The 25,159-nt window shown below is 31.9% G+C and overlaps 1 protein-coding gene across 1 annotated transcript; it reads right to left on the bottom strand.

The window, feature by feature from the left end:
- Nucleotides 1-489: 489 nt before the first annotated feature.
- LOC114409771 (hydroxyproline O-galactosyltransferase GALT6-like) lies at nucleotides 490-4,284 on the bottom strand. Its single transcript, XM_028373355.1, has 7 exons — nucleotides 3,309-4,284; nucleotides 2,588-2,820; nucleotides 2,203-2,493; nucleotides 1,975-2,103; nucleotides 1,714-1,887; nucleotides 1,225-1,332; nucleotides 490-1,107 (listed from the first exon to the last, which is right to left on the bottom strand). The coding sequence occupies exons 1-7, from the start codon at nucleotides 4,132-4,134 to the stop codon at nucleotides 898-900; spliced, it is 1,971 nt and encodes a 656-aa protein (XP_028229156.1). The 5' UTR covers nucleotides 4,135-4,284; the 3' UTR covers nucleotides 490-897.
- Between the last annotated feature and the right edge of the window lie 20,875 nt (nucleotides 4,285-25,159).

The raw sequence follows: 25,159 nt of genomic DNA on the forward strand, positions 1-25,159 counted from the left end.
ATAGCCCAAACAGACTTTTAATTAGACTCATCTAAATAAATAAATCAACCTTAAATTATCAATTTTTTTTCCCACAAGTCAAACTTAAATTTTCAATATTATATCTTACTCAGCTCACTTACATCCCAACTTAAATTATAAATTGACTTTTTTTATTTTGTAAAATTTTTCCTCAAATTATTTTTAATTTTATCAATTTAATATTTAATAAAACATTTTAATATAATATAATGATCTACAAATAAAAAATATATGTTAAACATGTGATATAATATCATAAAATTTATGTAATTACAATCTGAACTTGAGTTATTTAAATAAAATCAAATAATTCACGAATAAGACCTAGCAGCTATCATCATCATTACTCCAAAAGAGTTGACCAAGCGTTGTTTAATAGTAGTATTCTGTTACTGTAGAAGAAAAATAAATAAACCTTCACCTTGGTGGGATTTTACTCAATAAAGCAGAACCAGGTCAAAATGATGGTGAAATGGAAGAAAGTTGGAAACATGGAATTAGGGAAAAGGCAAAAAGCACCAGCTTGGTGTAATAAATAAATCTATATTTTCTATGGATATCGAATGCTATCCCTCAAATTATTATACAGAACTTGCATCTGCATCAATATATTCCCCTCCCACTTTCCCCTTGTCATCTTCCAATGCCGGGCCAAAAGAATTAAGAACGCCGAAAAAGGGGTACAAAAAAAGAACCAGAAAAACAATAATAAATAGAGATTTAAAAAAATAAAAAAGGCCATTTTTATACAGGGCGACGTTTAACTAACCAAGCTCCAGTTATATACAATATTCGATGGTATGGCTTCACTGCAAAACTTGTTTTCTCTGTCCCTCTTTAACTGGAATCAAAAGATCAGAACCTATGTTTTCTTTGTCATCTCATGTTGCAGCATTGAGGCCTTGAATACCTTTGCAGTTTATCCCACAGGCACATCATCTGCCTCGGCGATTGGTAATGGGCAGTGTAATAGTCTTCTATGCAACCAAATTGGCAGAACTTCAAGCTATGCGAGTAGTGTACTGGTTTTGAGCTGTTGAATTGCTCCACCCACATTCCCATACTCACATCTTCCATCTTGAACAACTGCATCAAGAAGAAATCAAGAAACATTCAGCCAAAACAGAATTTCAAACGGAAGGAATTCAGGTCCTGCCCCTATGGAAGAACAGAGAAAAAAGTGCAATATAAAATGTTTCTAACCCTTAATTTATGCATTTCGAATTCAGATACAATATAGCGTGCGATATCTGATGACAAAATATAACCAGGTCCATTAGCATAGGGTGGGTAATCCTCTTCTGGCCACTCCTGCGGGGAAAAAAAGGTAACATCAACAACAATCAATACAAGTTTAATGTGGTCACAGTATGAAAGTATGGGGCCTAGTTAAATCAATCACAATATGGCAAAACACACTTAAGGACCATGGTATACAGTCCATAAATTCAAGGGTGCAACTGCTACTTGGAGCTAAGTAGCTAACTATAAAAGGAGAGGACAGAATGGTTGAATGCACGACAAAATGGGAAGTAGAAGCTAAGAAGAAAACAGGCAATTCAGGCATTTTTTATATCAAAATATAGACATTTTGTTAATTGACATTAATAAAAACAAAATTACAATGTTCTCCAGAGTACTCTCAATCCTTAATTCTAAACAGAAGCATTGCAATGGGTGCCGATTACTTACTTCATATGTCACTGCCCATTTCCCATAGCGCAAGGGTTTGTGGTAGTAATTTATATTCCCAATATAAAAGCTTGTACCATCTGGAACCTTCCTTGCTTCATCGATAACGGCATCCACTCTAACAAAAGTGTCATCATCACCTTTCATGACATACTTAGCAGAAACCGTATGTACCTATGAACAATAAGAAGCAAATCTTATATATCACTGAAGAATTTGTATTTCACAATTCTTTTTTTAGTAATCAATATCTTATCTCACCCCATATTCACATATGGCCACTGTTTTCAACACAACAAGATCATAGTTATCCAAATACGGCACTATAACAATATCACCAAAAAATTCTGCTTCCTTCTTCAACTCTGCATTAATTTCTTGTCTTGCATGCTGCCAAGATTTCAATCAAATAGTAAGAAACCCCAACTGAATATCAGAAATAAGATCTTAACTCTAAATACAAAAAATCTGTGAAGTAATAACTGTTACCAGTGCCACAAAGAAACGAGCAACCACTACTCCAGATTTGATGAGCCTATGCTGCATCCATGATTTCCTCACAGCCATCCGCTCAGCAAAATGGTTTCCAGCAGAGAGGACACCAATGAACAATTCGATGCCAGAGTCATGAAGTGGCTGAGCACGCCACCTGGTGGAAAATTCAAGATGCCGCTGCGGGGCAAAACTGGGATGCGATGAAGGCAAAGACGCCGCAAATACAGAGTGGACATCAATGTCTCCTGTCAACGAAAGCCCGGTGGCATCCTCAAGGGTAAAACCCTGCCAAAATCAAAAAGGCAAAATCAAGCGACCATACAAATCAATCTTCACAAGTCCAGGTTAACAACTTAAAGGGGTATGATATATCACTCACAGCGCGATAAGGAAAAGAGGTCACATGCCTCCCATCCACAGAAACATGATACCCCTCCAACCCAGCACTAATAGAAAGAACAAACAGCTTCCCCTCAGAAAACGGGAATGGCCAGTCAATGGTTACTTTCTTCGTGTGCCCTATCAGTCTACTCAACCACCACGTCGCCTTAGATCCCTCCAAATGATCTTCATCATCCCGAATCCACTTCTCACACTTTGCCATACTATCAACTGCATATAATGCAAGCAATAACTCAACTCAATGCAATCAATCACAAGCCACAACCAAACACAAGTAACCTCATCACACAAGTTGGAATATCACATATTTCTTATCTCACACAGTCATCAATCCAAAGATGAGAAGAAAAAAGAAACACTTTTTTTAAAAAAAAATCCACCAAAATTCAACAAAAATTGGAATGTCACACATTTCAAATGTTCACCATCAGTCCATCAGAAATCATCATTGAGATGACTCCAATTATAATTATAATAAAAATCAAATAACTTACTATGATTGGATGATTGGATGAGCTTGTAAAGAACGTTAACTATTCTAATTAAATTCATCAATCCAAATAAGGAAAAAAATCAATAAAAACCTAATTGAACACATCAAAGTTACTAGTATACCATCCACATCATAAAACATTTCCTAATTTAAGAATTTTCAAATTTAACCAAGCTTCTAAAAGATCTTCAGTTCCGAAATTCACCGGTATCTTCATCGGCCTTAGATTTCCAACCGTCACATCTAAGAGCAGAACCCCACTGCATGCGGTAACACGTGTTTAGTTCGATAACAGGTTTTCCACCCCAATCCCCCTTCAACCTAGGGTTGAAGTGAAAAACCCTAGGAGGCTCTTCACCATCAACAGTTTTCAGCCCCTGCAACTCCACCACGAACTGCGACACCATCACGGGCTCATCCTCCGTCACCACCGTTATCTTCGGCTCGAAATCCGGCCTAGCCTCCAACGGCTTCCCAACGACCGTTATGTGGGACCCCAACGTGAGCCCACACGGCAACGGCACGACGCCCGAGACGTCAACAACTTCCGGACCGGAAAGCGAGACCGAACCGGGACACGAACCGGACCGGTTCTTGGCCGCCCGAGCGGCAACGGTTCGGGTTAGCGGCTTTCCAGATTCGAGGTCTTCCCAGAGACTCCGCCCAACCTCGCGCGCGTGCTTCACTTGCTTGTAGAGCTCCGACGACCCGTTGTTTACGTGGGAGCCGAACGCGGCGTCGTTTAGGACCAACGCGGAAACGACGCTGCTGCGGCGGCGCGCGAGTTGACTCGGCGAGTCAGCGTTGGAAACCGTTTTCAAAGGACGCGCCGGGGAGTCCTTTCGTAGCGAATCCTCTTCACTTAGGAGCCTCGGGGAGCGCGTGGTGGTCACGGTTGCGAAGTCGGTTCTGAAAACAAACGGGAGTTCGAGTGTGACAAGTACGAGGTAGAGGAAAAAAACACCGATTAGAAACTGAATCGATCGTTTTCGTGTTAGCCACACCAACGTTTCTAGCTTTCGCTTCATCATCTCCGAGGTTTTTTTTGGTGAAGATTCTCTCGCACCAGAGTTATGGAGAAGAGAACAGGCACAGGCACCGGGTGAGAGAGAAGGAGGACGTGACCGAATTTGTGGAATAATAAAATAATGAAGAGAAACGGCAACGGGTTGTTTGAAAATTTGAAAAGGAAAAAAAATAGGGGAAAATGATGATAATAATAGTGGAAGTACTGAAATTTCGTTCAAGTGGCCCAGGGGTGGACCCACTCTGCAGCATTAAACTTCGTTGCTAACGGATTCTTTTGCTTTAACGAGTTATCTGGCATATCAGACCAAATCTTCTGTACTACTAAATTGGTTTTTTTTTTTTGTTTTTTGGGTTTGTTGATGAAATAAATAAGATCATTACATGTGACTAGAAACTGAAATTGGAATTTGTTTTATAAGTTGTCTGAAAATATTTAGTTTAAAATGTTTAATCGAATATATTTAGTTTTTTTATAGTGTGTTTACAGACACGTACTGAATAATTAAAAATTAAACAAAATTATAAGGCTGACAAAATAAAATAACTTTAGTTTTCTAAATTATTTCAGGAAAATATGTTAATGTGTTTTATCATTTTCTTTCTTTAATACCAGTGTAAAAATGATGAAGTAAGATTAATAAATAAAAAGGATAACGAAGTAAGAGGGACTATGTCCTAATTGATATGATTGGTCGACTACGTCATTGTAAGAGATGATATACATTAACTAATAATTCTCTATGTCATTGTAAGATGATATATTAACTAATAATTTTTCAGTGTTACATTGTACTAAAAATATAAATAATGACAATTATATATATATATAAAATGACATTAATGAAATGTCATTTCTTAACTTTATTTGTAAAATACATAAATAGATAAAATAATATTTTCATTTATTTATCAAAACATGCGTATTCTTTAAAATCATAATTGATTTTCCTTAATATCTAACCTAATGGATGAAAGTATCTTAGGATATGGAATTTAAAGAATTTGATAGATTTAATTAAAATAAGAAAAATTTCATTTTTATAAAGAAATAAAGATATGTCTTAAAATAAAAAGTTATTTATTATCATGGAAAATATAAGATAGAATCATATTTTTATTTATTTATATTATTTTATAAAAGAAATTAAAATATTATTATTCAATTTTACTTATATAAAAAGGATCTTCAAGGTTAAGGTGAACTAACTATAATCCAACATACTTAGATACATGCTCTAACCTATGTGTGACCAAGTAGAGTGTTAGAGTATCTTTACAACAATACCACAAATTATCAAGTATTAGTTATCATATATATATATATATATATATATATATATATATATATATATATATTAATTATCTATTATATTAGTATAAAAAAATTATTATGTAAATAGATATTGCTCATATTTTATCTTTCATATGACACATAATAAATGTTTATTTTACATAACTAAAATTTATAATTTATAATTTATAATAAAGAAATATTTCTAAATATATAAGTTATATTATAATTAAAATCTGTAATACATATATTTTAACGTATAAATTATATTTTATATTTATGATAAAATTTTCAGTCAAAAATAATATTTATGGTAAAAAGAATTGTTATGATATATTGTTATAGATAATTTTTTTAAAAGAAATATTAAATTTAAGTTAAAATTAATGATGTTGAAAATAATAGATTGAAAGAGACAATTAAGTTAAACTATTTAAATAATATTTAAAACATGAGCACATTTGAATTTTGAATATATATATATATATATATATATATATATATATAAAATTAGTTTTTGATATTCAGTTATAGTTATAGGTTGTTAAACTATTTAATTGATATTAATTTAAAAGCATAAAAGGATATAGAAGATAAATGTTTAGAGTTACGAGAATGAAGCCCATCGTTCTCTTGAGAGTACAATATTTAAATTAAAGTGAATATGAGGGTGAGTAGAGGCGTTTTTCTTTTTTAAACATGAGAATAGAAAAAACAAGAACAAAAAAGTTAACTTATAACTAAACTCTATTATACTCATTGCATCACTTAAAGTAGGACAAGAGTTCCAAAAACAAAATAGTTTTGCAGGTTTATTTGAATGAAAGGTGACAAATGAGTTGATGAAAGCTTGAATAACCTCGGGATATTGAAGAAAACTTGAGCAAAATGAAGAAAATTTGGAAGTGTGGTGTTTAGCATCAAATAAGATGAAAAACCAAATTTGTTGTTATCTTTGGTTGGAAGAGAGAATGTGACTAGAATTAACCTAAATATGGTAAAAAAAAGTGTAGTACGTTAATAAAGATTATAAATATCTTATTTATTTTAATTATAAATCTTTGGTATTATCCACTTAAGTTACATTATTAGATAAATAGTATAAAATAATATTTAATCATGTTAAATAAAGGTTTGATAAATTGGGTCTCCCATGGTATAATTATAAGTTGACTTAAGTATATTTAAAATAAAATTATTTCACCAGTTTATCCTAATCTAAAAATATTGTATAGTTTATTTTTCTAGATTTTTATTTCTAAATTAAAATGACACTTATGGATACTACATAATCAAACAGACGCACTTTTGATAATTTTGCATAGAAATTTCAAATAATTTTCAGAAAAAAAGGCTGAATAATTAATTTTTATTATTCTAAACATTACTCAAGGTTTTTTTTATAAAAAAAGTAGCTATTTTTATTAATTTTTTTATTGTTTATTTTCTAGGGGCAATTTAGTCATCTTTCAAGCTTCGTTCTAGAAAAATTAAATGTCAAAAGTAGTCATATTCATAATTCTCAATACAGTAATGTCTATTCTGGAAAAAAAAATACAATATTGTCTATCAAATTTTCAGAATTCCTATATGAACTCCTAAAATAAATTACAAATGAAATAAAAAGAGATAATAAACAAAAGCGAAGGGTTACAAATCTCCACTCCTTTAAGAATTTTTGCCCTCAAAATTTTTCTAATCTTCAAAAGAGTTGTATGGTCGTCATTTTTGTGACTCCAAATCACCTTACCAAAGTGTATTGGTTAGGCCTATAACCACTCAACCACTTAGTCCACTAACTGACATATTTTACCATTATAATTACAGGGTACATTGCGGCTAAAATATTTTCTAATTACACATTAATTATAATTATTTATTTACTGACTTGAGTATCGAAATCTCTTTATATCTTCATCACTCTAAGGAACTCGACACTCAAAGCAGGAGCTCAGACTGCTAGAGGAGATCAGAGGGAGAGCCTTCTTCAAATGAACCATTAAAGACTAATGAAGAGGATGCCAAACAAGGTAGAATCCGATAAGAACACAGGAATATCCTTTTCGCATAACAACTTAATCCTTTGATCCTTAATCTTCACATGCATTGTATCATAGGTAAGGCTATCTCTTAATTGTATCAGATAAAGGTTAATTATATCAGACATAGACATGTATCATACGAGATAAAAATACCTAGACAATTTAACTATAGATAATAAAATTGGTATATTGGGTTGAGTCTTTCTTATATATTATAAGTCTTATTGGATTGAATTTGGATTTAAATAAATTATGCAAAATTTTGGGTCAGGTAGAAACAAGATAAACTTGTCCAAACTTATCCTTACTCACTCCTAGTTACATAATCATCATTTTATTATAAATATATGTTTTCAAATATTTATTTTTAGTTTTATTATATTGTTTACTTTTTGTTTAAAATTTTATATTTTAACAAATATCCACCAATACTGGTGAATATGAAGATACATACAAAAACAAATTTCAAGGATATTATCCACTTAAAAGATACCAATATAAGTATGAGTGATTAAGAAAGGATTATTACTCATGTCTCACTGGATCATCATTCTTAATTTACTTATGTAGTATCCGTCATGATTAATTTGCATCAATCTAATTTATCATTTTTAATCAGATTTTTTTTTCTCTCAATCATGTTCTTTTTTACATTCACATTCAGACTCAAATTCAAAATCTTATTTATGAGAATTAAACCCACATTAATCGTACCTTATTTAAGGGTGACAATATCAATTTCAAGTTTTTTTTTTTCAATTTCATTAAATGTAGGAATTAAAGCCATAACACATTATAATTTCAAGGATTAGAAAGATAATATACTCTTTTTAATATCAATGCTTCTAATATTTTATATTTTTGTCTTTTTTATTATTACATAAATTTTCGTATGTCACTTTCTATTGCTTCATTTTTCTTATTTCTCTTCTGGTGTATTTTCAAAGTTGTCAAATGTTCATTTCTCGTGTTAATGACTCCAACTTTTAGTGTTTGACATATTTGTCATCCATCGATCTGGTCGTCCTATGCTTATTAGTTTACAGTTTTCATAGCTTTTAAGTACCACACAACAATGTATACACCATTCTTTGCCTTTGTTTTGTTTGATGGAAAAGTGATGACTTTTGTCGATGTAAACCACGTGTGAAGTTGTTGAACCATCAGAGTGTCCTACAATATAGACGTGTATATTTCATGCTAATTGTATTTTTCCTTCCAAGAAGAAATCACCCCATTAGTCTATTTTATCTTATTTTATGTTATTCTTGTAATACACTCTATTGTATTTCTAACCATCCCACAAATTTGAAAGAAAAAAGTATTTTTTTATAAAATATATATTACTCTAGTAAATACAAATATAAATCCAGCTAGACGTATATCACATTAGGATTTAGCAGTGTTAGATATTATTTAATTTCCTTTTAAAATTTATGAAAACTTAAATTTTAATTAAAACTAAATTTACTTGTACTTACAAAAGCTAACGATGTATTTAAATATTTTTCTTACCTAAAGGATACTTTTTCATCTGTGTACATTGTATAATTAAGAATAAAGTTTAATTTCAATCATTTTTTCGACAAGCATATATAAGAGAAATAAAATAAAGAGTTGAAATAAATTAAAATTTTCCATAAATTAAAATTAAGTTGTGCATCTCAATTTTCTTATAAAATAAATGAGAGTTTTTTTTTTTTATAAAGTTAAGATGCATTAAGGAGATTTCAATTTATGGAAAAAAAAATTCATTTTACCTTTCTTTTTTTTTGTTGAAAATTCTTACTAAAAAAAATGGATTATGGAGTAAGTTTCAATGACCTTAATTTGGGTAATGAGACAACGAAAGCAACAACAAGGATGTTAACAAAGGAACAAGTTGCAAGAAGCATCATTGTGTCATCCGAAATGGGTAGTTTTTTGCACCTGTCTCTTGCGCTGGAAACTTTAATTTTTTATACTTGGATAGAGCTTGAATTGGCTGTGTGCCAGATGTTAATTATAAACAGAACAAAAGAAGCATGGATCATTCATATTATATATGCTCATACACAACATAAAATTACGTAGATTCGGTTCCCACACTTCCAAATTAGTTGGCTTATAAATTATAACGTGAACATTACATTCTTGACCTGTCTCGTATCACCGCTTCTCTCTGTTCTTATTTTTCTATTTTATTTGTGGGAATAAGGGATTTAAATAACTAACGTATGCGACTCATCTAACCTGATGTATTCTTTAAATATTGTTTGTATACATATGTTCTCAAATACTTATATATATAGATGATAGATGATATATTATATGAGAGAATGGTCCTTTTATGTGTGAATAACAATTGTTATTTTTATTTGTTAGATTAAAATGAAAAATTAAGATGAAAATATTTTAAAAATTTAATTTAGGTTAAGATTTTCGTCACAACCATCATTATCACTACAACCATAATCACCATAATCGTTGTCACCAATATGACCAATGTTATTGTTGTCACCACCATTATGACTGCCACTCATATTGGTAGGGATGAGAGTGGTCATGGCAACAATCATGATGGTAGTGGTATGGTAATGATTTTGATGAAAATTAAATTTTTAAAATATTTAATTTTTTATTTGATAAATTTTATAGAAATTTCATGATTAAATAAAACTTTAATTTAAATTTAAGATATCTTAATGTTAATATTTAATTTCAATCTAAAAGATCATTTTCATTCTCACACAAAAAGATCATTCTCATATAAAAGATGAATTAAATTATATTGATATAACTTAAATAATTATTATATTATTTCATAACTTAATATATAATTTGATTATCGATCCAACCAGTTGAATTATACTTATATAACCAAAATTGTATGTGTCAAATTTGAATAATAAAAAAATAATTAAATAATTTATATTTTAATATATTTTAAAAAATTTATATTGCATGATTTTAATTTATATAAATGAGGTAGTAAATAATTTTTTATTAATATAAAATTTTATATATATAATCTATGTAAAATCAATTTTTAATCTAACAATAAATTTAAAAAAAAAGTCCAATTTAAAGTTATTAAATATATAATAACTAATCAAATGTAATTATATATATATATATATATATATATATATATATAAAAGAAATATAAGTTTTTCCCGTGAAGTAAAACTAATTATGAATAATTTAAATTGTAGAAATTATTTTTCATTAACTTATCTAAAAGTTAATTTTAATTAATACATAAATTAATTATAATTTATATTTTTTTTCTTCTCCTGTACATATCAAACAAAACTTAAACAGATACTACTTGCACTCTCTCAGAATCCTATTGCGTCCTTTTTTATTTGGTGGGCTGGTTAATCTTTTAATTGGATAAAAAAATTGTTTTTCAGAAAACCTTAAGCAATTCAACAAATGACTTTCCTTAATCATGAAGAGATATCCTACCTAGGCGCGTAGGATGGGACAGTCAACAATATGAAAAAACGTTTTTCTTCCACGTTTTAAAAAGTATAAGAGTCTTAAGTCTTAACTCTTAACCCTTAAGTGGTGCTTTAACCGACATTTGGCTTTATAAGTAAGAAGAGTTATTTATGATAATTGTTATGTCTAATATAATCAGAATACATAAAGTAAAAATTATACATATTAAATTAATATAGGTAAATACAATCAGAATCCATTTCTCTTAATAATTTAGATATTAATGTTCAAACAAATTATTTATGCCGTGAATTAGTAAAAGTTTTCCTACTTGGCTTTATGAAAGAAGAGAATTATCCCCCGTTGTTTTATTTTATATACAGCTTTATAAATTTAAATTTTAAGGTTATTTAAGGTCAATAATCAATTAAACAACTATTAAATATTTAATTAGTAATTATACAAAATTAAATTATAAAATTTTGATAATAATAAGATATAAATTTTGTTGACATTAGTTAATAAATAATTTTTATTTTTTATAGTAAATATTAATGCTGATATTATTGATTATTAGTATTATTGACTTTTGATTTGATATTTTTAAATTATTATTATTGAATAAATTAAATAGAAATTTAATTTATATTAAAACTGTTTTAATTATTTTGCTCTTAAATATAAGTTTCTTAAAATATTTAAACATTTATTTACAATTTATAATAACTTTGCATATGCCTACTATAATTTACGCATACTTAATTTGATAAGTTTAAAATATTTTTCCAATGTATATAAATTGTATACTTACCACTTGAGTTAGAAAATCTGTAAAAGAGTATTTATTAAAAAAAAACAATTAGTTTGCTAGCAATTTTGTGGTTGTCTACCATGCAGGTTTCATTTTGTCTGCTAATGACTATAATTCTTACTTTTATGGCTCTAAAATGGTAATGGATCTAATGCAGAGTTCTTTTTGTAGTTTTATTTGTCACGGATTGGATTTGGATTAGGAAGTAGGAATGATATTGGTTTCTCCACCATAAAATCCTGAGGATCTCTTCCATATGCTATCAACTAATGTCAACAAAATTTATACTTTATTTCAAGACTTGGGCACTCATTGTGCTTGTACTTTGTTCCAATGCATTAATAAACTTTTTCTTTTTCAAAAAAAAAGAAGAAAAACATAAAACTAATATACAGAGAAATATAGACACAGTAGCATGATTTCTTCATTTTATGAATTTACTTATGAGAAAATTCAACAGTGGAAAACAACTCCACCTTATTGGGGAAAACAAAAATAGAAGATCTAGAATGCTATATATATTCCTTTATCGCACATGTTTGTTTTTCTTTAGTCCTGTGAAAATGTTCAATTGTAATATTTGCTATATTCAACCAAGAAAGGAAATTACCAACAAAATATTCACCCAAGCACATGTTCCATTGTTACACTCCCCCACAAACAGCTTATGCACTGTGCTTTTTCAGTGCATGCACAATTTAATTTATTACAACATTGGTAATTACTTGGACGAGTAAGATGATATTGTTTAGATGAGAACAAATTTGATGATCTGAGGTTATAAACTGGTCTGATCACTAAGACTTCTAAGCACAATTAGAGTATTAGGAATTCTATTGTTTATAGGTTTTCCTATCAAATATCAAATCAATATTATGGTTTAATAACTTATAAAGGGCTTTAAAAATAAATATATCAGTTATAAAGCTTTAAAATGGACAGTAGCTTGAAACGATGTTTTATATTTAAAAATATCATTACTAAGGAATAAGAGCTCGATGTGGTATGCTAACTGCCAAGTTTGGGCAAAAAAGTTGCAATACTTCAACTCCCAGAGTAAACCGAATCTTGTCAAGTCCACGCAGCCTCCCTTTCACATATTGAACATGCTTATATAGTCATGAACAAAGCAATATATCATTTATTAATGAAGGCTATTTAAACAATAGATTTATAGATGTATCAAATCCTACATCTAACTTTTGCTTGTTTTCATGCATCACATCTTATTTTATCTCATAACATTATCGAAATAAATAACAACTATTGAGCAAAAATATGAAATATTACAAATAAACCATATCTTGTAAGTTGTAAAGTTATCATAATGATCAGTTAAGTCATTAGAGGATGTAGTTTCAACTTCATTGCATTTGACAAAACATAACATTCTTCGTGAATTTCTACTTGAATCTTAGTTGAACAGGAGAATATCCACTTGACATATGGAAAATTCAAAGTCTTGAACAGATACAGATGAGTTACCTTTGGTGATTCCAGAGCTCAAACATATTTAACAACCAGTTCTTTAAGTCATACCTCAAAGCTCAAGAATCAAAAACTGTTTGGCAGTGTTAATTAGAGTTCATGTATACCGATTTTCCTATTTTTATATCTTCTATTCAAGTTAAAAAAAAAAAACACATTTGTAATACATACTATGATAAAGAAAATTTATTGTTGGATCAACATATATCTTGACATAGTTAGCAGAATTCATATTCATTCATTGGTCTATACATTCAAACGTTAAGCATAAATATGCTGCTTTAACCTCATTTTCATCTTGTTTTTATACTATTGTAATCATTACATGTGTGTCAATCAACAATATAGTTTCAGAACTCTACTCTCCTTTACCATGTTCCATGCCTCCCACAGTCCTACCATATCGTACCTATATCTACCACCAAAATAAAAGGTAGGGTATAATTCAATTGTTAATGTTGTAGTTTCTTCTTGGCAGCTAACTAAGCTCATGGGAATCATTTTTGTGTCAAATAGAAGATGAGTAATCTGCTATGAAATCAATCATTTTAATATAAAAACCTTCTTCATTGTCTCATAACATGGTATATGAAATATACATTATTTAAAGTAAAAGCTCACCACAAATAGCAATTAAAAATACATATGAAAGACTTTCCTTCTCATAATTAAAAGGACTTATCAATGACCTGTCAAATCCATATGGAAAAACCATGAATAAAAGTAAAACCATTTTAAAACCAAAATATACCAATTGGTATGCCAAAAATCCTGATCAAAATAATGCAGAATGTTATATCAATGAATTGATAAATTTATAAAGAATAGCATACATGAAAAAAATGAGCAAGGAATAGCAAAGTTGTTACTCACTAAACATACCATACAAATTTTGAAATCCTCATATATATCTCCCTCCGACAAGTTATTTGACAGATTAAGTCACAATAAAAAATACCAATTACTAATAATGAGAATGATTTAATATATAAGATCTAGAAAAAGATCAAACCCAACTTTTATGCCGCCACATCTTAAGAATTCCCAATCAAGAATGTACGCTACATCTTATGAATTCCAAATCAAGAACATAATTGTAGTTACCCACAGTCCCACAGTTCCAATCATTCTAACCACCAAAGTAATTTCAAGTTCTTCGTTCCTTACCCGCACACATGAAAGAAAAGTGTGTTCATGATAGCGAAACATGTTGGAAATTTTATAATTTCTAATTAATTAATTAGTGTGAAGTACATATTATATTTATTATTTATATTAATTATTTATATTTATGGGTTTAATAAAGTAATTTACACTACTAGAAAAATGGTTTTTTACGACGGTTATTAAGTGCTTTTAACGACGGTTGTAAACCGTCGTTGTATATAACATCCTTAAAACGCAATTACTTTTTACGACGGTTATTATAATAACTGTCTTTGAAAGTTAGAACAATTCAAAGACGGTTATTATCAAATAACCGTCTTTGAATGCAGTGTCTGGTTCTACATTCCAAGATGATTATTATCTAATAACCGACTTTGAATGCTCTGTCTGCTTTGACATTCAAAGACGGTTATTAACCGTCTTTGAATGCAGTGGTCTGATTCGACATTCAAAGACGGTTATTACATAATAACTGTCTTTGATTGTTACATCTGGTTCGACATTCAAAAGACGGTTATTATGTAATAATCGTCTTTGAATGCAGTGTCTGATTCGACATTCAAAGACGGTTATTAGATAATAACTATCTTTGAATGCAGTGTCTGGTTCGAACTTCAAAGTCGGTTAGTACATAATAATCGTCTTTGAATGTTACATCTGGTTTGACATTCAAAGACGGTTATTATGTAATAACCGTCTTTGAATGCAATGTCTGGTTCGAGATTCAAAGACGGTTATTACATAATAACCGTTAATCGTCTTTGATTGTTACATCTGGTTCAACATTCAAAGACGGTTATTATGTAATAACCGTCTTTGACTGCAATGTCTGGTTTGACATTTAAATACAGTTTTTGGATAATTCTGAATTCCCCACATAATCACTAAAATAATCTTCCAATATGTGCTATGACCCATATTTACAGAGATCCTCAAATCCCATGTATTCATGATTATCGATCTTGTGTACTAACCTTATTTTATTACTAACTTGAATTGTTAACGATGAAGTATATATAATGATTTGAAATTAAAAATTGAGAAAATTGTTGATTGAGAAAAGAGAGAAAGCAAGTTGCATGGTACCTGTAGCCATGTATTTAGGGGCTGCGTAACCGTAGGGGCCCATAAGCCGCGTGCTTACGTGAGATATTCCATCGACGGGCCAATTACAATTGTTTGCAGCTGAAAAATGGGTGATATTTAGATTAAATAACAACAAAATTCCATAATCATAAGTTAAAAAAAGTAATGAAAATAAAAAAAGTACCATTCCTATTTCATTAGAAAGCAAGTAATGAAAATCACGTGCTCCCTGAACTCCAAGTCGAAGCAATAGGTCTAGAGTTAGAGATGGAAGTACTTATTAGAATCCTTTGTGAGAAACGACAGGGCATCTTGCTCAAACTACTCACCTTACTTGAAAATATGCATCTTTCTATTGTCAGTAGCAACATCCTGCCACTTGGAAAAAATACTCTCAACCTCACCATTATTGCTCAGGTATATCTCTAATTTTAATTATACATTAATTTAAAGTTTGATTGTTGGAACATTAATTAACATGTTGCTGGATTATAGATGGGTGAGGAATACAACATGACGGGGGATGAATTGATGAGCAAACTGATGCAGGATCTTTTCAAGTTATATGAAGTGCCTCTGTGATCCATGCTAGTGTATCAAATTAACAACTTACAATTAATTAAGATGGTAGCTAGGATCGAAGAAAACTAATGGGCTAAACCAGATTCTCATTTATTTGGTTTGAAAATTCGGCCAAGGCCTCGTAGTATTTAGGCTATTTTCATGTGTCAGCTCTCTAGGTCTAGAACAGGAAACCATCAAGCATGTACAGAGGAGTTCAATGCAGGAAATGGGGGAAATATGTAGCAGAAATTAAAGACCCTAAGGAGATTCGTAAACTTACTGGTACGATGACCTAAGCTGCGAAGACCATGGCGGGTCACAATAACTACACTTCTTCGAGATGCCACACAGGTCACAGGCACGAGCTCTCTCACGTACTCACAGCACAAGCTCCACTGCACACAATGGGCGTTGCCGAGAGAGCGAGGTTTCGAGGAACTTTCAGGGGTATGGTGTTTAAGATAGGGAGAGATGGGTTTGAGGGAGAGCAAGGTTTGAGGGAGACCTAGGTAGAGACGTCAATGTTTGACGAGCTTCAGGGAGAGAGGGGTTAGAGTTAGGGCACAGCAGAGCTTCAGGGAGAGAGCGAGGTTCAGCTTTAATTGGAAAGGTCTCCAAGCGTGGGCCACGCGCGTGAGGAACAAAGACGGGCTTATCAGAGGACCGTCGTTGTCTTACATTAAGGTAACCTTCTAAGGTGGTTATTTGTAACCTCCTTAGAATGTGCGACTTTAAAAACAAAATTTCTCCCCCTAATTACAAAAATGCCACCGCGCCCTATACTAAAGGGGTTCTTTAAGAACCGGCGTAAATCTCGCGTCTTAAAAAGCTACTTTTGTAGTAGTGCTAATTTGGTGAGTCTATTGGACTATCATCATAAATTAATATGGGTTTGATAAGCGGAAACCAGTTTGACCCATTAGGAAATAATGAGAAACTCTAACAAGTTAAAACCTAAAGTAAGGTTGTGGTCTCCAATACACCAAGAAATTGTATTCTCTTCTCCCCATCTGACGAGAAACCTAAGGTCCCAAAAGGAAAATAGTGATTTGGTTGAGGAAGAATACAAAACCAATAGTTCCTCAGACTCATCAATTCCGCTGCTTATCATGGATCCAGATATTTTTTCACCACCCCTCTTGATAATCTAACATAATGTATTTTCGGTAATTATTGATATTTTATTAAGATTCCTAAAATATCAAACAAGTGGTATCAGAGCCACTATTATTGTTAGATTATTGGGAATTAAAGTTATTTGGTTTGTGTTATACCTGTATTATTTTGTTACATGAACCCTAATTTTATTTTGGAATTTTATCTTTACAATTATAATTATGATTGTAAATTTGGATTTTTTTCTTTTCGACCACGATATAATAATCATCATATGCGTGTTCATGTTTTGTGTTTGGATTCCATGAGAAAAACTATTTTTTTTCTCGCTCCGGAATAGTCATCCATTTTTGTTTCTCGTTCACGTGTTTATTTTTTTTTATGACTGTTGGTTTTGTTTCCTTATGCATGTCATGAATCCATGCCATGACATGACATACATGTGATACATAATATTTGACTTTATTATATCATCATAAGAAAATCCTTGTTGCGTATCGTTAAATGCAATTTGGCTTTTGCATTTTATTTTTGTTTTCCTTGTTTTTATTTGTGAATTATGTGTATTAATTGGTGATTTCCATTATGTTTTGGTGTAAATTCAGAAATTGAAAACCCTCAAATTATTCCTTTTTCATTGTCTGGTAATTTTGATTGAGTTGATTGAAACAATATATTGTCAAAGCAATCTCTATTGCGTAAATTAATTTAATTAAAATTACATAGATATTAGTATAAAATTATTTATGCGAATTGTGCTCAGCCCAAAGGAAGACACAATTTGGCCAAATAATTTTGTACCTGTGATGATAAATGTGTGACAATTATAAGGTATTTTCATGTGAATTATAGTCGGTCCAAAGAAAGACTATGATTTGACAGAATTTATTGTCAATATTTGATCATTGCGTTGAGAGTACCAATTATAAATTAATGTTGTGCTGGGTTGTTATGTGAACTATTTTAAGGTCTAGAAAGAAGCCGTAGAAATTGTTCTCGGCTGTATGGATTTGGATTTAGCACTGAGAGAACGGAACGACCCACTTCCACTCTAGAAGCCTCCAATGAGGTAAAAATTGAGAAATGAGATTGTTTCAATTGAATGTTCATTATGATCATGAAACGCTCTATTCCAGAAGCGTTTCGGGGTTCTATTTCTGAGGGTGAAAATGCAAAGAAATTTATTGATGAAATTGAACAGTACTTTTCCAAAAATGAGAAGGCGGAGATGAGTAACCTTTTGGCTAAAATCATCTCCATGAAGTATAAGGACAAAAGCAATATAAGGGAGTACATAATTGAAATGTCTAACTTGGCATCTAAACTAAAAGCACTTAAGTTAGAGCTTGGTGAAGACCTGCTCATGCATTTAGTTTTGATCTCACTTCCTGCACACTTTGGGCAATTCAAGGTGTGCAAGAGGAAGAGAGGCTGCAGAGAGACAGATCTGAAAGTGTTCATTTAAGCTCCACCTCTCAGAATAAGAAAAGAAAGAAAACTAAGGGTGCTGCTGAAGGATCTTCTCAGCAAAAGAAACCAAAGAAGGATGAGAAATTTACCTGCTACTTTTGTAAGAAGTTTGGACACATGAAGAAAGAGTGTCGCAAGTACGCCACATGGCATGTAAAGAAAGGTAAATCTCTTGTTCTTATTTGTTTTGAAGTTAATTTAGCTTTTGTACCTAAAGATACTAGGTGGATAAATTCTGGTGCTACTACTCACATAAGTGTAACCACGCAGGGTTGTCTGTGGAGCCGACTGCCAAGTGATGATGAAAGATTCATATTTGTTGGCGACGACAAAAAGGTTGCGGTGGAAGCTATAAGAACTTTTAGATTGCAGTTAAAGACTGAATTTTATTTGGATTTGTTTGAGACTTTTGTTGTACCGTCTTTTCGATGAAATTTAATTTCTATTTCTAGTTTGGACAAATATGATTTTTCTTGTTCATTTGGAAATAATAAAGTTAGTCTTTACCAGAATTCGAATTTAACTGGTTCCAGTTCCTTAATTGATAATCTATATATGTTGGATGTTAATTGTTCCAATAATGAAATACTGCAAACAAATTCACGTGGTACAATAAGGAAATTAAAAGAGAATTTAGTCATTTTATGTCACAAACGCTTAGGTCATATCTCTAAACAGAGAATTCAGAGACTTGGGTCGGATGAAATTCTTGAACCTTTAGATTTGTCAGACTTTGAAGTCTGTGTTGAATGCATAAAGGGAAAAAGAACTAACATAAGAAAATTAGATGCCGAAAGAGCTAAAGACACCTTAGAGCTGGTACATACAGACATTTGTGGTCCTTTTTCAACACCTTCTTGGAATGGGCAACAATACTTTATCTCGTTCATAGATGACTACTCTAGATACGGTTACCTTTATTTGATACATGAGAAGTCTCAATCCCTAGACATTTTTAAGAGTTTCAAGGCTGAAGTTGAACTTCAACTTGGAAAGAAAATTAAGGTTGTCAAATCTGATCGTGGTGGTGAGTACTATGATAGATATGATGGATTAGGAGAACAACGTCTAGGACCTTTTGTACTTTTTCTCAAAGAGTGTGGAATTGTTCCGCAATACACTATGCTAGGCAAACCTAGCATGAATGGTGTTGCAGAACAACGAAACCGAACTCTTAAGGATATGGTGTGAAGTATGGTTGGTCATTCTTCTTTGCCAAAGTCACTTTGGAGAGAAGCCTTAAAGGCCATAGCTTACATCCTTAATAGGGTGTCAAGTAAAGCAGTTAATAAAACCCTTTATGAACTTTGGACTGACAAAAAGTCAAGCATTAAGCATTTGCATTTTTGGGGTTGTCCGGCTAAGGCACGACCTTATAGGCCACATGAAAGAAAGCTGGATTGAAAAACAATTAGCTGTTATTTTGTTGGCTATGCTGAACGCTCTCGGGGCTATAAGTTTTATGATCCCACTTTAAGATCAATATTTGAAATGGGAAATGCAAAATTTCTTGAGGAAGTTGAGTTTGGGAAGGAAGAAAACATAAAGAAAGTTGTCTTTGAGGAAGAACCTGTTATTGACAGTGCTAAAGTCCTCATACCTATTGTTGTTCAAGAAACAACTCCAGTAATAGAAAAAAATGTTCAAACTATTATTGATGACATTGTTCAAGAACAAGACAATGATGAGGTTCTTCCTCAAATACCTATACAACAATCTCAACAACCTTAAGAAGTGCCATTAATGAGATCTGATAGAGAGAGGAGAGGTGCAATCCCTGATGATTATATTATCTTTCTCTAAGAACATGAGGATGACATTGGTTTAACAGAGGATGATCCGATTAACTTCTGTCAAGTCATGCGTAGTTCTAACTCTAAAAACATGATCAATGCCATGAAGGATGAGATGAAATCTATGCAAGACAATGACATTTGGGATCTCGTCGAATTGCCTGAAAGTGTGAAACCTATTGGTTGCAAATGGATATTTAAACCAAAAGGGATTCAAAGGGAAATGTCAAGAGATATAAGGTTCGTCTAGTCGCTAAAGGATTTACCCAAAAGGAATGCATTGACTATAAAAAACCTTTTATCCAGTATCTTCAAAGGATTCTTTTAGAACAATAATGACACTGGTAGCTCATTATGATTTAGAGCTACATCAGATGAATGTTAAGACTGCGTTTGTAAATGGTGACATTGAAGAAACAATTTATATGATGCAACCAAAAAACTTTGTATCATGTGACTCAAAGTCTATGGTTTGCAAACTAAATAAATCCATCTATGGTTTGAACTTCCCGTCAATGGTATTACAAGTTCCATCAAGTCATTACTTCATATGGTTTTGAGGCAAATGTAGTTGATGATTGTGTATACCATAAGTTCAATGGGAGTAAATACTCATTCTTAGTATTATATGTCGATGATATATTGCTTGGTAGCAACGATATAACCTTCTTACAAGAGATTAAGAAATTTCTAACAAAAAATTTTGAGATGAAAGATTTTGGGGAAGCTTCTTTTGTATTAGGAATCAAGATACTAAGAGATCGCTCTTAAGGTATCCTAAGGTTGTCACAAGAGAGTTATATCGATAAGGTCCTAGATAGATTCGGCATGAAAGATAGTAAACCAGGAGATACCCCGATAGCTAAAGGAGACAAATTTAGTCTCAAACAATGCCCTAATAATGACCTTGAAAAAATAGAGATGCAAAAGATTCCTTATGCATCACCAGTAGGAAGTCTAATGTACGCTCAAGTTTGCACTCGTCCCGATATAGCATTTGTAGTAGGAGTTCTGGGCAGATATTTGAGTAATCCTGAAATGCAGCATTGGAAAGCAGCAAAACATGTGATGTGTTATCTAAAGAGAACAAAAGGATACATGCCCACTTATCAAAAGTTTGAGAATTTGGAGATTATTGGGTACTTAGACTCTGATTTTACTGGATGTCAAGATAGCAAACGCTCCATATCTAGATACATATTTATGCTGACTGGATGAGTTATCTCTTGGAAGTATGCTAAACAAACTCTCATAGCTTGTTTTGAGGCATCCAACCATTGGATATGGCTGAGAAATTTTGTCACTGGTTTGCGTGTGGTTGACGACATTGAAAGACCATTAAAGATTTATTGTGACAATAACTCAGCAGTTCTTTATTCCAACAAGAATAGGAGTGCAACCAAATCAAATTTTATTGACATCAAGTTTTTGGTTATTAAAGAAAGAATTCAAAATAGACAGATTTCCATAAAATATTTAAGGACTAATGATATGCTAGCTGACCCACTTACAAAAGGTTTGATACCTAAAGTTTTTCATGAGCACATTGCTCATATGGGAGTGACTCCTTATAGTACCTTAGTTTAAGGACTAATTAATTAATTAGTGTGGGCTACATATTATATTTATCATTTATATTAGTTATTTATATTTATGGGCCCAATAAAGTGATCTAATTTGGTGAGCCTATTGGACTATCATCAGAAATTAATATGGGCTTGATAAGCGAAAACTAGTTTGGCCCTTTAGGAAATAATGAAAACTCTAACATGTTAAAACCTAAAGCAAGGTTGTGGTCTCCAATACACCAAATCAAAAATTGTATTCTCTTCTCCCCATCTGATGAGAAACCTAAGGACCCAAAAGGAAAATGGTGATTTGTTTGAGGAAGAACACAAAACCAACAGTTCCTCAGACTCATCAATTTCGCTGCTTATCATGAATCCAGGTATTTTTTTCACAATCCCTCTTGATAATCTAACGTAATGTGTTTTCAGTGATTATTGGTATTTTATTAAGATCTCTAAAATATCAAACAAAACAGGGGTGCAGGAAGTATCTAGCAGTGGGTCTAGTGAGGTAATGAACATAGAGGTGCAACTAGAAGAGAGAACAAAGAGAACAATTACCAAGCCTGCGTACCTGAGGGATTATGTGTGATGCTCGTTTGGCTGAGCTGGCAAGGAAGGATCTGCAGAATATTGTTGTCTACCTCTGGGAGACAACAATAACCAATTATGTTATTGCTTTTGTTATTGTAATATTTCCTAACACAAAATCACAATTCTGTTAAAGTGCGTTTGGATAGAGAATTTTAACTGAGGAAAGTAATTTATCAGAGAAGTTAAATTTCTCTAATCTAAAATTCATTATATGGATGTTTTTTTATGAAAAATTTAAATTTTTGGAATTTTAAAATAGAATTTTAAGCAACTAAAAATGTGGAATTTCAATTTCCTTCTAAAATGTGAGAAATTAAAATTCTCTTCTTGATAGAAGAATCTTCTAAAATGTTCACGTATTTTCTTTATAACCTTCATCCTCTTTTCCACCTAAAAGTTCCAAAATCTCATTCTCGAACTTGCGACTCTTCCCTCACGCCAATGATCCTCTTCTTCAAGAAACACCGTTTGAGCTCGTGGAACATCGATTGGGTGTGGGCGTAGGGGGACACATAGAACTGCACCCGCCAGTCAAGGGAGCAGTCCTCGCTATTCATCACGTGGCAGAGGTGCTCGCCGGCGTGGAGGGTCTGGATCATGCCTTACGTCGTTGACTGAATGTTGTGGTCAGGTGCGGTGGTGTACCCCGCTGTGTCCTGGTTTCCCTGTGACTTCCTATGCCACATCAATATGCTTCTCTTTGGAAGCACACCAAACATATCTGCTCTTCTCTTTGCATTCATTTTCTTTCACCCTCACAATTTTAATTATTTTTATCCAAAATACAGAATTTTGAAAATAAAAGAATTTCAATTGAAGTATTTAAAATTCTTAGAATTTAAAATTTTAAATTCCCTCATCCAAACACACTCTTAGGGAATCACAATATAAATATGCCTATGTAATAAGCTGCAAATCATATATAAGAATACTCATCTTTTCTCCTTTTTTTTCTCCTTCTTCTTCTTTCTTCTTGGAGGAACCGGCCCTCGAAGCCAGCTGCTAGCTACTACCCTATCAGTTCACAAAAAAACAACAAAAATCTCAAACAATTTCAACCAAAAATCTTATACTACAATATTGCATAATACTTAACCAGTTTTGAGGGGGTTTTCATTCTATCTATATCATGCTATAGTACAAAGTGTATTCTAAAAAGTTTATCTGACTTTTTATTCCCAAAAGCAACTTCCTTCTTTGTTATTGTATTCCCTAAAATGATGATTCAACTTCGTAGAAAGATTATTATATGACAATATATAGTTAAGGTATGGAACCCGTTTGAATGGCAGTGATACAAGAGAGAAAGAATGAAGAGAGAATGAGAGAAAAAATATTTTTAGAGGAAAAAAGTAAAACACAAAGAGAAGGTGAGATGTGTTATTGTTTGAGTTACTGATATATAAAGCATAAAAAGTCCTCCATTCTCTACCTTTCTATGTTCATCTGAGACATTTTTTCTCACCTTTCCTCTAAAACTACAAAAATACCATGTTTTCTTGCCTGCATCATACACAATTAGGCAATATAGTAGTTAATCACATAAAAAGCACTATAAAAATTCAAAAACAAATTAAAAAATTCCAACTTGTGGCATTCCCAATGTATTTTATTGTAAAACAAAATGGAACAATAGGGTAAATTAGCATTAGGAGATATATACAAATGAGTGTGTCCATTGGTATTTCTTATAACATTTTAATTTTAAGAATAAATTCTTAATCAAGATCAGCATTAGAGAAGGATAACATAGCTTCCTGTTGTGAGAATACATTCTTAAATAAACATTGCAGAAATGAAGCTCCCAAAATTCATAACCTGAATAGAAAACAAAAGTAACTTACCTACAAGAGTGAAAATATGTATCCAGTATATGATAAATAAGCCGTATAATAGAAGAAGAAAAAAGTGACTTACAATTACTTGCAAAAACTTGGTCCAAAACACGTTTTTGTTGTAGTTGAAGTTCGAGTGGATCAACTTGCAGTCCTCGTAGCGACGTGTGTAGCTTGCAAGTTTCTCGTTCCATGCTTGCCCGGGCAGGTGGCACTGGTTCTTAATCCAATTGTGCGTGTGCTGGAACTCCTCCGCGAACAACGTTTGGTTGGTGAACGACGTGTTGTTTCCAAGTATTTTCAAATGTTGATGCGGTGGTGAACGCCGCAGTGGATTCGATTGCTTGTTTGAGTGGATGGTGGCATTGGAGGAGCCGAAGATATAACGCTTGCATGTGGTGGCTGGGCAGAGACAATCTTGGGGAAGAAGAGAATGATCCAGAATTGTGGAAGAAGGCAAATGCATAAGTTGCTTTCAATGTCTACATTTATTTATCTTATTGACTTCTTCACAGATTTCAAATTAAAAAGTACGCCATTGTAGTTCCCACTTGGAAATTGAAGATTCTATTAAGAGGAAGAAATGTGACTAGATGTGGAGTTATTTATGCATGGATTTGTTCCACCTTATGTGATTAAGTGCTAAAAGCTGAGTGGAAATTTACACGAGGATTAGATGGGAAAAAAAATTGGCACAACTTCTTAGCTTTATTAATAAATGATTATAAATTTTGTGCCGAATATTTTTTTATTAATTACTATTCAATTATACAAAT

This window comes from Glycine soja, chromosome 4 (assembly GCF_004193775.1).
Source record: "Glycine soja cultivar W05 chromosome 4, ASM419377v2, whole genome shotgun sequence".
Taxonomy (NCBI): Eukaryota; Viridiplantae; Streptophyta; class Magnoliopsida; order Fabales; family Fabaceae; genus Glycine; species Glycine soja.

What these genes read in the sequence shown, in the direction of transcription:
- LOC114409771 (XM_028373355.1), bottom strand. Translation starts at nt 4,134, where the DNA reads ATGATGAAGCGAAAGCTAGAAACGTTGGTGTGGCTAACACGAAAACGA. An exon ending in CTCGTTTCTTTGTGGCACTG is followed by an intron (nt 2,104 to 2,202) that starts GTAACAGTTATT and finishes AAATCTTGGCAG; the next exon opens with CATGCAAGACAAGAAATTAA. An exon ending in TGGCCATATGTGAATATGGG is followed by an intron (nt 1,888 to 1,974) that starts GTGAGATAAGAT and finishes TATTGTTCATAG; the next exon opens with GTACATACGGTTTCTGCTAA.